The 17,285-nt window shown below is 39.7% G+C and overlaps 1 protein-coding gene across 1 annotated transcript; it reads right to left on the reverse strand.

The window, feature by feature from the left end:
• Window positions 1-6,540: 6,540 nt before the first annotated feature.
• On the reverse strand, window positions 6,541-8,445 carry LOC125208203 (ankyrin repeat-containing protein At2g01680-like). Its single transcript, XM_048107786.1, has 2 exons — window positions 7,782-8,445; window positions 6,541-7,358 (listed from the first exon to the last, which is right to left on the reverse strand). The coding sequence occupies exons 1-2, from the start codon at window positions 8,340-8,342 to the stop codon at window positions 6,684-6,686; spliced, it is 1,236 nt and encodes a 411-aa protein (XP_047963743.1). The 5' UTR covers window positions 8,343-8,445; the 3' UTR covers window positions 6,541-6,683.
• Window positions 8,446-17,285: the final 8,840 nt, after the last annotated feature.

Here is a 17,285-nt window from a genome sequence, read left to right on the forward strand (position 1 = left end):
TGTTGATTATCTTATAAAGTTTATGGCAAGTATACTCTGTTTATATAAATATGACTATGTCAACTATTATTTAAACAAGCTTAGAATATGTCAATAGCTATTGACATAGTACTATAACCATACATATGTTTTCTACAGCCATCCTAACAGCCATTGAAACAAGCATACCCTATGTCAATAGTTGTTGACATACAACTACAGCCATACATTTGTAAGTTTTCTACAGCCACTCTAACAAGCATACAATATGTCAATATTATTATGTCAATACCTATTCAAACAAGCATACACTACTGTCATTACTGTCAACAGTATATTATTATAGCTATGTCAATAGCTAGTATATAAAATGTCAATAATCTTAAAAATTTAAACAAATCCTTAACTGGAAGATGAAGATTCTTCTCTTCCTTTTATTACAGCAGCATTTTTCGTTGGCATCTTTTCCGATTCTACAATCGCAAATCAACAAAAAAATTCAGCAAGTATCGAATTCATAAAAAACGAAATCGAGATGTTTATTAAAACACCAAAATCAAAGCAATATACTTAAAATATGAATCAATTTCTTAACCTGAAGAAGTAGCTTCATGCGTCGCCGATTTTGACTGCTGTTCCTCAGCTTCAATCGATTTTTCAACCGATTCTTTCCGATTTTCCTCTTCGTTCGTCATTTAGATCAGCGAGATTTTCAATGTTTTTGGTTTGAATTTTGAAAATCACCGAGTTGTTGCAGATTTTGAAGGATTCGAAGTGTATGAAGATCAGCGAGAGAGATTTTTGACGAGAGATTTTAGAGTTTGAAATCAGTTTGATGTTTCACGCTTTTTCTATTTATGAAATTACAATTTTACCCCCTTGTTGACATAATGTTGTATTTGTTGACATTTTGTTTAGCTTGTGGATTAGTGGCCCATATTGCATCTCATTTCTCAATTTAGCTAAATAATCTCAACCTAACAAGACCCCTATATATATATATATATAGGATTAAGTTTCGTGAAAAACCACGGGTTTGCAGTCTACTGTATTAGATATTCCAGTCTACTGTATTAGATATTGCAGTCGTGGTAAACTGCAATATTGTTGTGGTAAGACTGCAATATTCAATGAACAGCACTGCAATCTGGTAACGTAAAATTAGAAATTTCCTATTTTACCCCTCCGTGTTTTTACACGTGGCAGCATGACAAGCACACGATTTTCAGATCAAATGGCCTAAAATGGTGGCATGATGTTACAATAAAGAGTGTTGTCATCTTAATACATCCATATATATATATATATATAGAGGAATGCTCTGCTGAGCGACTCAAAATGAGCGCCAGCTGAGCGCCTCCTTTATCATCAATTTTTTTCCTTTTTTATTTACCACTCTTACGTTTTCATCGATTACTTCCATGATTGAGAATCCCCATCACTCCTAATTTTATTTCACCATGGTTTCTCACCTTCATAATTTCGGCAAGCCTCCACCCCAGTTTAATGATTCTATTAAAGTTTCAATCGTCTCCCTATTTGTTATGCATTTTAATTTTCCCAACCTTTTTTTTTTTCTTGGAAAGCATTTGTTTTCAGAGTTCGACTACTCTTTTTCACTCAATTCCTTTCCGTCAATGTCCTCCGAATGAAATTCCACATTACATAATCATTCTTTCTCTAAAGCCAATCTTAATCCTATTCGTTATTTTCAGATTCACTTTAGATAATATGGAGTAGTAAAAAATTTTATGTCTTTGCTCTGATTTATCTGTGTCTTTGCCTACTTGATACGAAATATTGGACGAATACTCCAGAAAAGTTTAGTTAGAGGTAAATTGTTGGTATACCAAATTCAAACTCAATGCTCATAAGTCATAGATTTGAAATTGTAAGAGTCTGGAATTTGGGGAGAATTCGGGTGACAGCGTTGAAATTCCGGATTTGGGTGAATTGGATTGTGGAGGCATTCATTGTAACAAAGAAGTAAGGGAGGTGTTTATTGATTATGATGTGTTTAGAAAAGAAAAAAATCTGAGTGAGTGAGCAAAAAAGATAGAATTTGAGCAAAGAAGTAGAGGATTGATTTTGTAAATATGTGGAGCTTCAATTTGGTAAAGGAATGGAGGAGAGATTACGGAGATGAGTTCCTGAGTTCAAAAAAGTCAATGAGAGGGTGGTGTTGGCCAAAGCATGGAGCTGCACGAGTGAATTAGGGAGGTGGGAAAGACAATTTCATAGTAGAAGCAAGGGGAAAGAAGAAAAGTACTCCAGAAATAAATAAATGTAAATATCAATAAAAAAAATAACGATAGTATAGAGTATAAAAGGAAACGACGTGGCTTATAGTGAGGAATGAAAAAGGAAAAAAATTGATGATGAAGGAGGCGCTCATTTTGAGTCGCTCAACATAGCATTCCTCTATATATATATATATATATATATAGGGGTGCGATCATATCATAACTCATATTTATGTGATAACCTAATAACCCTATCATTTTATGGTTAAAAGTATCATTTTTACTAAAAATGATATTTATACATGATAAAATGATATTTTTTCAGCATGCATAAAATGATACTTTTATTCCATAAAATGATATTTTTCGTCCATAAAATGAGGGTTATTAGGTTATCACCATAAATATGGGTTATGATATGATCACATCCATATATATATATATATATATATATATAGGGGAGCTTAAGCTCCTTTTACCTCTTTAGATACTATTTCCTTCTTAATATCAACCATTAGATGTAAATGATGGACGGTCCAGATGATGATTTAATAACTAATCTCGTGTTGCATTATTTCATATATTTGGTGCATTATAAGGGTAATACTGTAAAAAAACATGGAATGACACACGATTCAAAATGGCAGGTGCGAAAATTAAGCGGTATTATGATTGACCTTCCATCTTCTCACTCTCTCTCCCCTTCCAAACCTCTCACTCCTCAACCCACGATCAAAATTGGTCGCCTCCAATTCTCCCCATTATCAAAACCCTAGCCTCCACCCAAATACACGAAACACCACTGAAATCGGTCGCCCCCAATTTCCCCCGCTGCGGAAACAACCTCCGGTCGACGGTTCACCGTTGAAGTGTGTCTCCCTCCGCGCCCGACCACCCAGTCGACGATTCACTGTGTTCGACAACCGAGTAGGGTTATAAAAGCTTCAACTTTTGGTAAGATTCCCATCTAATCATCGATTATCGGCGTTAAAACACAACCTAGTCGACGATTCACTGTATTCTCCCGAACTATGTCATTATTTTCACAAACCCTTGGTCGATGTTTGCGTAATTCATTAAATTTTATTGATTTTTTGTTATGGTTCTGTCATTATTGAACAATGTAGTAGTTAATTATTCCTTCAGACATATAGTTTGGTGGATTTTGTTGAGGAAATCTAATTGGTTTTTTATTGTGTTTTTTCTGCCAGAACATGTATGACGAAAAGAGGAAGACCGTATGAAAGCCAACCCACCCAGAATTCAGGTGAGATAAATCTGGATTTTGCCATTGGTATTCATTATTTGTTCTGTACATTGTATGGATTGGTGTACATTATGGTTTTTGGTTGAGTAAACGTTATATAATTTTGTGCATTATTTGATGGAATGTGCACATTATTGTAGTAAGTTTTGTGCATTATGTTTTTGATTGAAGCTACATCTATCTGTTTGATAACATGAATGTAAATGAATGAATTTTATATTCATTTGTGCATTATTTGCTGTCATTTGTACATTATAGTCTGGTGTGGTGTACAAAAGTTTTTTTGTTGTTTTAATTTTCATTTGTACATTATTTGCTGCTATATGTACATTATTGTAGGGAGTGGTGTACATTATGATATCAGTTTTAATTCAGATGCATTGGATTTAAAAAAGGTCAATGGTTGAGAGAATGTAATATTCGTTGGTGCATTAGTTAATTATATTTGTACATTATATAGTTAGTGTTGTGCATTAATGCGATGTATAACTGATTTTTTGACAGCAGCGAAGCAGCCAAGGTTGGACATTGACGAAGCGGTGATGATGTTCTTCTAATTGCGATTGTGCAAATGTTCAGGGATAGATTGGCTGAGCAAAGGGTCGAGACTAGTACCTCTCATGAAGGCGCAGAGAAAAGGAAGCCGAGGGGGTAGAAAGTCGACCATCTCTATTGTCGACGGACCCCATCCGAGTTCTTGAACTGTTTAAAAACCCTGACTCCACGGATAATGATCGCATACGATATTTATATTACTTTGAACTCTCTGTTTTTTTTATAATTGATGTTGGAAGGGAAAATAGCCGACTTTTGGTTTGGTCTGTTTTGAACAATTTTTAATGGGCATGTTTACTTGCAAAAAGAAGCATATTTTGGTACGTATGATGTTGTTAATACAAAACATATAATGGATGTAAAGTATCGAATAATGTCACGTTACTGGTTAATAATGTAAAAAAGGAAGAAGATAATGCAGAACAAGTTAACTGGATTTTAATATTAATGTACAACAAAATGAAAAAAAATTGTATAATGGATGTAATTAACCGAATAATGTACAAAATGGACTTAATAACGAACTGAACTGGAATAATAATGTACAGTAAGTTGAGTCCTTGTGAACAATAATGTACAACTTCATGAATAATAATGTACGTTAACAGTTTAATAATGCAAAGTTATTATGTTTAATGTACAGAATGCGTCTAACAATGAACTATACTCGAATAAGTGGTAGTAAACAATAACGTACAACTTCATTAACAATAATGTACATTAACAAAGTAAAAATGTAAAATTATTATGCATAAAATGTTGACAGTGGTAGTACTAGTAAGACTAAGACAACGAATTGAATAATAAGACTAAACCGAAAAACAAGATACATCAAGATTTTCTCTTGCCCTTACGAAGCTCTTTCTCCTTCACCATCTCTTTAAGCATTGGACAGTTTCTAGGGTCGTGATGTCACATCTCATCGCACGCCTCACACCGTCTAAGACGCCTGGTAGCCTCCTTTATAGTCTTTTTCCCTCTTGGAAATCAGACGACTCGCGGAGCTGCTAGTGTGGCCCTTGGTCTTGACCACATCCGGAGGATGGACTAACAAGACTAAGACAACAACCACTGTGAAAAAATCACAAAAAATATATTCTCAGCAAACATATACAAGCTGTAACTTACGAAAAAAAACATGAAAATCTGTAAATGTCAGACAGATTTCATGAAAATAAAACGACAATTGATGCAAAATAATAGTAAATACAAGAACGAACTAATCACAAACAAATACAGAAAACCATTGATGTCAATTACACGACTAATACAATAACTTTCTACCAAAATTTATCAATAATTCTCAAAATCGATGAAAGAATTAATTAAATGACTTTCTTCCATTGTTGAAAAAACCGAAAGGAATCAAGGGACACCACCAGATTTCGGGAGAGAAGAGAGAGAAATGAACGACTGCTCTCACTAATCGGTATATTTCGAGAAGAAATATAAACCCAGAATTATTCGATTTAGAAAAGAGAGAAAAGATTAGGAATGCGAATGTCATCAATGGAGAACTCACACTGAAAGTTTAGGGAGAGAAGAAAGATTGCAGAGTGTAATCGTGAAAAATAACTGCTGTAACTTTAATAGAGATAATTAAGGGAATTACCATAACAAACTAATTAGTGTATACCCAATTTGACCTTTTCGGATTTTTTAAATCATTTTAATTAAATAGAAACAACCTTATTTTGAGCCATTAGATCTTGGAATTGAATGACCGAGATTGAGAAGGAAAAAGAACAAAAAAAGAAAAAAAGGATATGAATACATCCCTATATATATATATATAATATAGGTTTGTGTTAAAATGACAACTCCTCTTAAAATGACACTGTGACACCACTTATACAGCAATATTATAAACGCTATACAGCAATATCCAACACGTTAGACAATAATTTATAGATTGCTGTCTAACGTGTTGGATATTGTTGTTCAAGAAAAATTGCTGTTTAAAGACCAACACATTGTTGCCCGTCTTTTTTTGGGGTTTTTTTTGCCACGTGGCAACTTATTATTCATCCACGTGTACAAATGATTGGCTAGGAATGGTGGTATGATGTTATTTTAAGGGGTGGTGGCATCCTAACATGCCCCTATATATATATATAATTATTATTTTCAAAATTTTAATTTCAAATCATATGTTATATTACATTTTTAAATACATTCCGGATATTATGTTCAATGGTAATACTCAATGCAAAACCATTTTCCAAAGGTTGATTCTTTTAATAACCCACTTTCTTTTTCCGTTCTGTGTTAGACCATATATTTAGTTCTAGTATAATAGTATAAAATAAAAGCAAATATTTATTTATAATGAGATGGAGAGTATTTTTTTAAAAAATAATATCTTCACACTATCACTTAATTACTGGAAATGTTATGGGCCCATTACTTTTTGTTGATTGGGACTAGGCCCATAAGGCCCATTATTCAAGGCAGTGTTTCTAGACTGCAATAGAGCCTAAACACACAAAAGAAAGATTAAAAAATAAGTCAAAATCTACTTTATTAAACATGAGAAATACCACAAACACATCGGTTCAACAAAAGCATTATGGGAAAGAACCGAAAAGAAAACCCAACTGCTCATCAATATATCCAACATTATGGGAGTAGTAACATAATTACTGATCAACCCTCACATTGACACAGTTGGGCTTGATCTTGTCAACCCTTTTCCCCATTACCTTAGAGATGAATAGATAATATATGACTGGAACGAATATAGAGAGTACTATAAAAACAACGTTGCGAAATGCAAATTCTACCATATTAGGATTGGTCATGACCAAGGAAGCTCCATAAGTAGCTCCGATAGCGGCCATCGAAACCCACACAAAACACGTCGAGACTGACACGAAAAGCCACCGGTCCGACGAGCCGGCTGTGGAGAGCAACAAGATTGCGATGGTAGACGAAATGAACGACAAAACGTTAGCAGCAATGAAGTTTTTGTATGTTTTGGGATGTTTAGTAGCCATGACCGCAAAGCCAGCATGGCGTGTTATGAGGCCGGTTGTTTCGTCTTTCGTGTCGTCTTGCCATACGCCGCCTGGGGGGCTCACGGCCGCCTGGAACGCCATGGTCGCTATCAGGACGGCCGCGACCATCGTCATCTCAGTGTACCGAGGCAAGTGTTGGAATATGGACTGATAAGAATATTTTTTGAGGATTTTTTTCATTTTTGTGTATGTACTTGTGTATCGAAAGCTTTCGTTCAAGATATCCAATGCTGTTTTGCCAGTAGAATTCTTTGTCAGCTTCTCTAGTTTGGTATTTTCCTTCAAGTATTCTACAATCTGAAATAGTTTCATAGGGTAATTTCATTAGTTGGACAAATTGGCAATAAAATCACTATACTCCTTGGTAGGCGGATCCCTCGTTCCACTCCCATTTTATTATAAAACTAATATATAAAAGCAAGATCCATGTTCCGCTGACTTTCCTATCCTTTTTTATTTACAAGTCAAATAATTTTTTAAAATTTGAGCCGATCAAATATGAGACAATTCATATACGGAGGGAGTACCAAGGAGAATTGTCAGGGCTATTAATATGTCCGCCACTAAAGCTTCGAGCCCACAGGGACAGCTACGAACAAATTAATTTCATGATTCTTTTTCGGTCAAAATTTGACTCACATATAACTCATTTATGTGCTAAAATTTATGATTTTTTATTTTGATGACACAAGACAAAATACATCAAAATAAATGAAGTACCTCAAGTTGATTAACCATAACAGCAAAATGCAATAATGTCTCCCCATCATCGTCCTTTGCATTCACTAAGTTGTCCAACTTAGCCACCAAAACCATCAACGTCCGAAGCTGACGATGTTTCACGCACAAGTGCAACACAATCTGTCCGCGATGCAGCCTCACCGTGGCCGGAAGAATGTCCAGCTGAAGCATCTCCTCCAGCACCGCCTCATTCCCCTTCATGGCCGCAACATGAAGCGGGTTCATATCATGTCCGTCTTGCCACCAGCACATCTCCGGGGCTATCGCTAGCAGTCTCTTCGCGATCCCCACGTTCCCTCTTGCAGCTGCGAGGTGGAGAGACGACGCGTTCTTGGAGTCGAGCTCGAGAGCAAGCTCCGGGTTGATCTTCAGCACCTCTTCCACGATGCCTTCTTGTCCCTGATTTATTGCAATGTGCAACACGTTTTTGAGACATGGGAATGAGACTACATCAAGAAGATGTTGATTTGTTTGGAGGAGTTGTTGGAGTGTTGCTACATCTCCAATTCTTGCAGCATCGTACAGTTTCTTTTCTGCCATTTTTTTTTAAATCACTCTATTTTTTGCATACAAGTTAGCTAGTGATGTATGAATGCATCTTACACTTAATCACACACATATATACAGTGTATAAGCTCTCCATCTCTTTTGGAAGAAGGAACTAGGAAATGTTCAAAGAAAGATCATTTAAGTCTAGCTAGCTATCTGTTAAGATAGATTGACTGATGAAAAGTTTTAAGTCTCCAAATGAAGACAATAAAATATGCACCATAGAATTGTTTATAGAGAGATAGTATTACACAAACATTTAAGTTACACCAATTACGTGACCCTAATTCTTGCATTTAATAGGGATAAAATAGATAAAGCTTATGGACTCCAAGTAGGGATGCTAGTGCAGCCCGACTTATGTGAGTGGGGTTGGAATTGGAAATTTCGAACCCGACAAAATTCCAGCCTGATTAACCCGCAATTCAAGTAAGGCAGCCATAAAACCTGATAGGTTGGTTCTACGTGTAGCTATTGCAAATCTTTTTTTCATATTGTTTGACAGCTGATTCGACACATCAATGATAGATTTTGATAAAAATGAATGACTGCACAAACAAAACTAACCATTCAATTTCTATTATGTATACATATATGTGTGGGGGGTTAGTTTTGTTTAATAGACAAATGAATTGATAAATCCAAGTTCACTATGAAAATTATTTCAAATTTGAAATACTAAATTTATCAAAATATGTTTATATTTTAATTTAAAAATCTTGAATTAAATTTTTAACATGACATCATTTATCATAAATTATTCTTATATGTTAAATCATTCAAAAACTCAAGATTTATTAACAACATTCTTATCGAATGCCATTTCTTTATATTTTATAATGGTAAATTATTTATGTTTGAATATATGTAATCATATGATTAAAATCATTAATTGCTATATATTATAAATACAGAATCCTTATAAATAAAAAATATACGATCCCGAATATTGCACACAAATATCCATAGCTCCAAAGCCTAGCTGACGTAACAATACCGCTGAAATATTACATCACAAATCGGAGTATTATATTGAAAAGGAATTATCATACAAATAAAGTTATTAGGATAGAAAGATTCTGTTTGATCTCTTCTATATATGGCATGCATATTCGCACACACTTGCAAATGCAACAAACTACTTTAGGAATTTGAAAAAGACTTATTATGGCAGATATAGAAGAAGATTCTGCCTAATTACCAATTTCTCAAGGATATGACCCTAGGAGACTATTCAAAATAGGATGTTCAAGTTATTCAAGAAATGGACAACAAAAAAAACACAACCAAATAAACAAAATACTATCCATTATCTATATATGTGGGCAAGATGATATTACAACTTGTAATATTATTATTGATCTATCAAATCACTGTGCAAGTTGTATGGCGTTTTTCCACACCAGAATTAGACAAACCAGAGCCGCCATGTTTAACCCTTAACTCACTTTCTACGAATGCACACAAAGAATGTGAAAGTGAAACAGATAATATTTAGGACCCCACGTATGTGCTCTGACCTCACAAGTTCCATCTCTTGGATACGTTACATAAACATATAAAGAAATGTTATGGTACATAATTTATTTGAATCCAATATGTATGCACTACTTTAGTTTCCATGGCCTTATTTATTCGGTTAGTTTCCTTTAAAATTTTGAAGTTTAGTTTAATAGTATTAGTTTGTTCATCACATTTCAAAATTTGAATGATAAATCATGAAGTTTCAAAAATTCGCTATTGTCCCATAATGATTTTTGGGCAAATACGATATTGAGTTAACACACATGTGTAACATTTTCAAAATTCGAATACACTGTAGGGATCAGACTAGGGACGGTGTGAGGGTAGACTCCAGTCAATTCATCGGTGCTCCCTTGGATTCGGCTCTAGTTGAATAGATCTGGGTTATGTGGCGGGCTCTGAGCCATATTTTGTGATCTATTCTACTTTGTTTTGTTTTCCCTTGTTAGTTGTTGTTTAAGATCCGCAAGGATCATACACCAAGAAAAAAAGAGGAAGAAAGATCACAAAAACATATTCTTGTAAATATTTTCTTTTTTATTCGTTCATTTTTCTTAAAAATGTTTGTGAATGTGGGTCCCACTTCATATATCGTGAGTACATTATTGAAAATCCTACATGAGTACTTACTAAAGATCCACGGTGATTCCCTTTTACCGATCTCATATTTTAAGGAATCAATCCCTTGACTGTACAAGAATATGTGGACCCGAGCATGTCGCGTGACTGGTAGCGAAGCATAGGCCGAGAACGTTCTTTTGTGGGTATTATTATCGGTTTCCGATATTGGATCATTCATAGATAGCATACTATACCTTCCCTTCATTGCATGCCAACCTTAGTTTAATAATGAAATGTAATTGAAATAAAACTATTGGAATATATATGGAATCTAATAAAAAGTGAAACAACACACGTAATGCCAGACCTTCCAAAATGGAAAAAATAGACATTCACTGGCAGGCGGAGCGAGTAATGTAGCTGCGTTGGGAACATCAATTTCCAACAAAATGAACACATGGCATATGGCATGACCGAAGATGAGCAGGAATTTAGTTTGGGAAGATGAACTGGATTTAATGAGCTGTCTTTAGAGGAAAATAATATATCCATCACTCAAATATCATAAATGAAAGCGAAAATACACTCAATCTAAACCACTTTTTAATTGCTGGATCGAGAGAAATATATTTCAGTCAGTTTGTACTCTTTAAAAAAGAGAAATCCTCAAAGCAAAATATAATACTAATAGAGAGAATACATATCATCAAGAAAAGGATTACCACATATTGAAAGTAGACCAATCATTAATTATGAATAAAAAAGACAAAGAAAATGCCAAAGTAAAAGTAGATTCTTTTAGTGAAATACTTTGTAATTGTTATTGATTTTGCTTTGCTGAGGTTGGAAGTTTTGTACTATATAAATGTTTGCTCCAAAAGTTTGAAAAATGGGAAATACAAGTATTTTGAGAAGTTGGTAGAAAACAAAAAATGAGTGAGAAAGAAATGAGAGAGAGATGGTAGATCACTGGAGCCACGAGCATCCACTTACGTTGGTGGAAACTCGTAGAGGAGACGAGTGTTGTGGTTGTGAAGTTGTTAGGGACGGTCCAGCTACACCGACCAACGACACCAACATCACAGATACAACAGAAACACCAGCCACTACTGAGAAAGAGGAAGAGAGATCAGCTGCGACGGATGAAGAAGAGACGCCGGAAGCGGAGGTGCCGGAGGAGGAAAGGACAACCCGGAAGCTAAGGCCGCGAGAGAACATCAAGCCTCCGAACTTCTACAAGAATTACGTCGCCAAGTGAGGCGCGTAATATCTTTAGTTAGTTATTTCTAATTTTTTGTTTTATTTTGGATTAGTGCTATTTAATTTCTGTTACAAACGTTTTGAGAGTCGGGCGAATTATAAGCCCCATCGGGTTTTTCTTTGTTGGTTCTTTTCCTGATGTTTAGGTTAAGTCGAACCAAACCTAGGGTCCTTAGTTTATAAATAGGGTTTTCATTAATTCCGCAATGAATAAATGAAGAATTATTTGCCCAAAATACTTGCGTAATACTCATGAAATCTTAATCACTGCCGACGGAGAACTCTCTCCGCGCCAGTTCGTGACTTTTCAGCCGCCGACCCCGTTGTTGAGGGCGCCGGATTGTGGTATTTCGTACGTAATTGCAGGTTATTCTTCGTTAGGGATAGGAGATCCCTAACATCTGGTGCTTATCATCTCGAACTCAATGGAATTAGTAGAAGACGTACACGGATCGCCGGTTGCTCTGACTGGAGGCAACGCGCAGGAGCTGTTGATAGGCTCCTCACGCCGACAACCAGTGGGATACCGGCGCGATGCGGGAATTCCTCTGCACCCGCCGCCAAGGGGTGACCCATCTACTGCTCGTCAGCGACCAGAAACCGGTGCGACGGATCCCCTCGCTCAAGGGTTCGATCGGATCATGGCCCGATTCGATCAACTGGAAGTTAGGATGGATAATTCGGATCGTCGTGTGGACGGGTTGGAAAATCCACCGATTCGGGACACGGGACCACCGGATGACGATTATGATTCAGACGAAAGGGAGTATGCGGAATATAGGGAACCTGATTTCCCTCTGCGGGACGCGAACCCTCGACAACGACAACTAGGGTTTCGCGATCGAAGATCGACTAGGGGTGGTCGACGAGGAGGACCTTATCGCCGCTATGATTCACATCGTGAGGCTGATTGGCAGCAAGACATCGCGACTGAGACCAGAATTGTGCCCTACCAGTCGCGCTGCCCATCTAGCTGGGACCCGCCAGCGATTCATCAGCGGGGATGGCGGGATCAGCGACGCCGAGCGTCGTGTTGGGACCCCCCTTCGTCGCGTGACAGACCTCATGCCGAGTACGGCTCCGATACACGTCACAGGGTAAAAATTCGAGCCCCTTATTTCAACGGTTCGGACGTGACTAATTGGATATCTCGGGTGGAGTATTATTTTGATCACATTATGATGCCCGAGGAAGATCGTCTTCATTACGCGGTGATGCTCTTTGAACCGCCAGCGGCAGAATGGATATTTAATTACTAGAATAACAATCAGTTTGTTACTTGGCCGGATTTTTTGGAGGATGTCCGCCACAGGTTCGCCCGCAAAGTTCAGAAATTACATCGACCCTTTGGCCAAATTGGTGCAGACCGGTTCGGTGGCAGAATATCATGATACTTTCGAGAAGTACTTGAATCGTGTTGAGGGACTTCCTGATTACGCCTTAATTCCTATATTCATAGAAGGTCTAAAGATGCCCATTCAAGAAAAGGTTGAGCTGCAACAACCACAATCTTTGGCGGAGGCAATGGCGCTCGCGCTTCGTTTGTCGGCTAACCAGGACCTTCGGTACCAGCAATCGTCATCACAGAAGCGCCAATGGCCCACCAGAGAGTCACGCCAACCACATCAGTCAGTGGCAGGCCAACCAGCCACTCCGTCACTGGGTCCATCCGGGGGACATGCGACACGGGTGCAGGAGAAATCGGAGCGATCACGGAAGGGCCTTTGCTGGCATTGTCCGGAGAAGTATGTACCGGGCCATGTGTGCGCAGTGAAGCTCCTCTGCTACGCAGGCGAAGAAGATGCCGCCGGTCAGGGAGCTATTTTGGAGGACCCCCCACAGGACGAGGAGATCATTACGGAGGATATTTCTCATCTACATGCCTTAAGTGGTAACAGCCGCTTGGTTCCCTTCCAGGTAGTGGGCGAGCTGGGGACTATGGAGGTACAGATTTTAATTGACACAGGGAGCACTCACAATTTTCTGCACCCACGCATTGCAGAGCGCCTGCAACTGGCGCTATCTCCAATTCGTCCTTTCCGGGTTTACGTCGGCAATGGGGCGTCTTTGATGTGTTCCCATGTGTCTCGTCGTACAAAATTGGCAATACAGGGAGCTCATTTCCTAACTGACTTACACATACTGGAGATCCATGGTCCAGATGTGATTCTCGGCATGTCGTGGTTAGAATCATTGGGGAAGATTTCAGCAGACTTCGTCGGCAAGACTTTGGAGTTTCAACAGGAGGGCAGGCCAATTACTTTACAGGGCAAACTCCCTGGTCCGCAACAGATCTCATTACATTCCTTGGCATTATTGGCTTCTTTTTCAGATGCCCACGAATTCTATGAGATTGTGACCATTGAGCCAGAAGACGACGCAGCCTCACTGCTTACTGCTGAGGCTGTTTTCCCGCCGGATTTGCCGGTTGATTTCAGCCGGGTACTGGAGGAGCATCAGGGCGTTTTCGCCCTTCCCGAAGGGATGCCACCAGCGCGTACTTTTGATCACAAAATTCATTTATTGCCGGACACCAAACCTGTCAATGTGAGGCCATATCGATACCCCTATTTTCAAAAGAACGAAATTGAACGTCAGGTAAAGGATATGTTGGATCAAGTAATTATTCAGAGAAGTCAGAGTCCATTTTCATCACCAGTTCTGTTGATCCGGAAGAAAGACGGTACTTTTAGATTTTGTATTGATTACCGCGCACTGAATTTGGCGACGGTACCAGATCATTTCCCGATTCTCACTGCTGATGAGTTATTTGATGAGCTCGGGAAGGCAAAATTCTTCACAAAGCTGGATCTTCGCTCGGGATACCATCAAATCAGAATGCATGAGGCAGATATATTTAAAACACCTTTCCGAACCCATGATGGCCATTTCGAGTTTTTGGTAATGCCGTTTGGCTTGACGAATGCCCCTTCTACTTTTCAAGCAGCAATGAACAGCATTTTTCAGCCACTTCTCCGGCGATGCGTCATTGTATTCTTCGATGATATTCTGATTTACAGCCTTACTATGGAGTTACACTGCGAGCATTTGAACGAGGTACTATCGCTCCTACGCGTTAATAAATTCTATGTAAAATTATCCAAATGTTCGTTCTGCAGTACTACTGTTGAATATCTGGGTCACTTAATTGCAGATGGGGAACTTAAGGCTGATCCGAAAAAAATTGAAGCTATGACGGCTTGGCCATTACCCCACACTGTACGGCAGCTGCGAGGATTTTTGGGCCTAACAGGATATTACCGCCGCTTCGGAGCAAACTATGTGGTGATTGCAGCCCCCCTAACTGATTTATTGAAGAAGGAATCGTTTGTGTGGACACAGGCAGCAACCGACGCTTTCACTGTCCTCAAAGGGGCGATGACTTCAACACCGGTATTGCGGCTACCGGATTTCACAAAAACTTTCTATGTTGAAACCGATGCTTCGGACATCGGCATTGGAGCGGTTTTAATCCAGGAAGGGCACCCAATTGCTTTCTTCAGTCGAAAATTAGGGCCACGACGACGGGTGGCTTCCACCTACCATAAGGAACTTTACGCTATCGTAGAGGCGGTACAGAAATGGAGGCAATACCTCTTGGGGCGAGAATTTGTGATTCGCAGCGAACAGAAAAGCTTAAAGGAACTGCTGCAGCAGGTAGTGCAGACTCCGGATCAGCAATTGTACTCCGGAAGTTAATGGGCTATAAATTCAGAATTGAGTACAAGAAAGGCATCTCCAATAAAGCAGCTGACGCGCTCTCACGGCGGGAAGAGACTGATACTCCGCAAGACCCGCTGCTGACATTAGCTGCGTCGCATCCTGAGCTCTCGTCGTCAGAGAAGGATGCATCTATTTTTGCTGCAGTCGCGCACCCGGTTCCTAAAATCTTGGATGTTTTGCGACGAGAGGTAGCATCATCACCAGAGCTGGTGGAGCTGACAGCAAAGATTCAGTCGGGGGAAGCCCCTGCCCATTTATCATTCACGGATGGACTGATTTACTTCAATCGCCGAATTCTGGTCGGCCAATCGTCTCCAATAAAACGGCTACTGATGGAGGAGCACCATAGTACACCATTAGCAGGGCACCCTGGGCATGAGCGGACGTTTCGGTTACTGGCAGCAGGCTTTTATTGGCTGAAAATGCGAAAGGATGTCAGGAAGTTTGTCGAGGCTTGCGTGGTTTGCCAATCTACGAAGTACTTGACACAAAAACCGGCAGGTCTCCTACAGCCTTTGCCGGTCTCCTCTCAAGTATGGGACGATATATCGATGGACTTTGTCACTGGGCTTCCCCAATCGCGCGGGTACACAACGATAATGGTTGTTGTCGACCGGCTGTCCAAGTACGCTCACTTCGCAGCTCTCCCGACACGCTTTGATGCTTTACGCGTGGCACATTTGTTTGTCAACACAGTGGTTCGGCATCATGGATTTCCCAAAACCTTGGTGTCGGATCGGGATTTGGTCTTTCTAAATGCAGTTTGGGAGGAAATCTTGCGCCTCAGCGGGACTAAGTTGAACTTCACGACAGCATACCATCCCGAGTTAGATGGCCAAACGGAGATTCGTAACAAGGGCTTGGAGCAATATTTGCGGGCGTTCACAGCCGACAGACCGTTGACTTGGTCGAATATTTTGCCATGGGCGGAACTCTCTTTGAATTGTTTTCACCACGCCGGCCTAGGCACCTCTCCATTTCGGGCCTTGTATGGCCGCGAACCACCTCTATTGGTGGCCAGTGCACCGTCGGCGAAGACTCCCCCCAGCGGGGAGAGTTATTAATAGAACTCCGTCAGAATCTACTGCGTGCCCAGCAACGAATGGCGGCTACAACGAACAAACATAGGAGAAATGTCGAATATGACGTGGGCGACTTCGTGTGGCTGAAACTGCAACCGTACCGCCAGCACTCTGTTGCGTAGCCGATATCGGCAAAGTTGGCGAAGAGATTCTACGGGCCTTTCGAGATCTTGCAGCGGATTGGCCCGGTGGCGTATAGGCTGCGGTTACCGGAGGGCAGTAAGATTCACAATGTGTTTCATGTTAGCCTCTTGCGAGCGTTCGTCAAAGATGACCCGCAAGTTCCCTTGCTGTCAAAGTTCGTAGGGAACAGACCCATTGCCTATCCAGTGGCGATTCTGGATTCCCAGGTGCTGTGGCATAACGGAGCAGCCGTGGAGCATGTGTTAGTAAGATGGTCAGATGGATCAGAGTCACCCTCATGGGAGCTGTTCGCAGACTTGAGAAAGCGATTTCCAACTCTTTCCCTTGAGGACAAGGAAATTTCTAAGGAAGGGGGAGTTGTTAGGGACGGTCCAGCTAAACCGACCAACGACACCAACATCACAGATACAACAGAAACACCAGCCAGTACTGAGGAAGAGGAAGAGAGATCAGCTGCGACGGATGAAGAAGAGATGCCGGAAGCGGAGGTGCCGGAGGAGGAAACGACAACCCGGAAGCTAAGGCCGCGAGAGAACATCAAGCCTCCGAACTTCTACAAGAATTACGTCGCCAAGTGAGGCGCGTAATATCTTTAGTTAGTTATTTCTAATTTTTTGTTTTATTTTGGATTAGTGCTATT

The sequence above is a fragment of the Salvia hispanica genome, chromosome 2 (genome assembly GCF_023119035.1).
Source record: "Salvia hispanica cultivar TCC Black 2014 chromosome 2, UniMelb_Shisp_WGS_1.0, whole genome shotgun sequence".
In the NCBI taxonomy this organism is placed as follows: Eukaryota; Viridiplantae; Streptophyta; class Magnoliopsida; order Lamiales; family Lamiaceae; genus Salvia; species Salvia hispanica.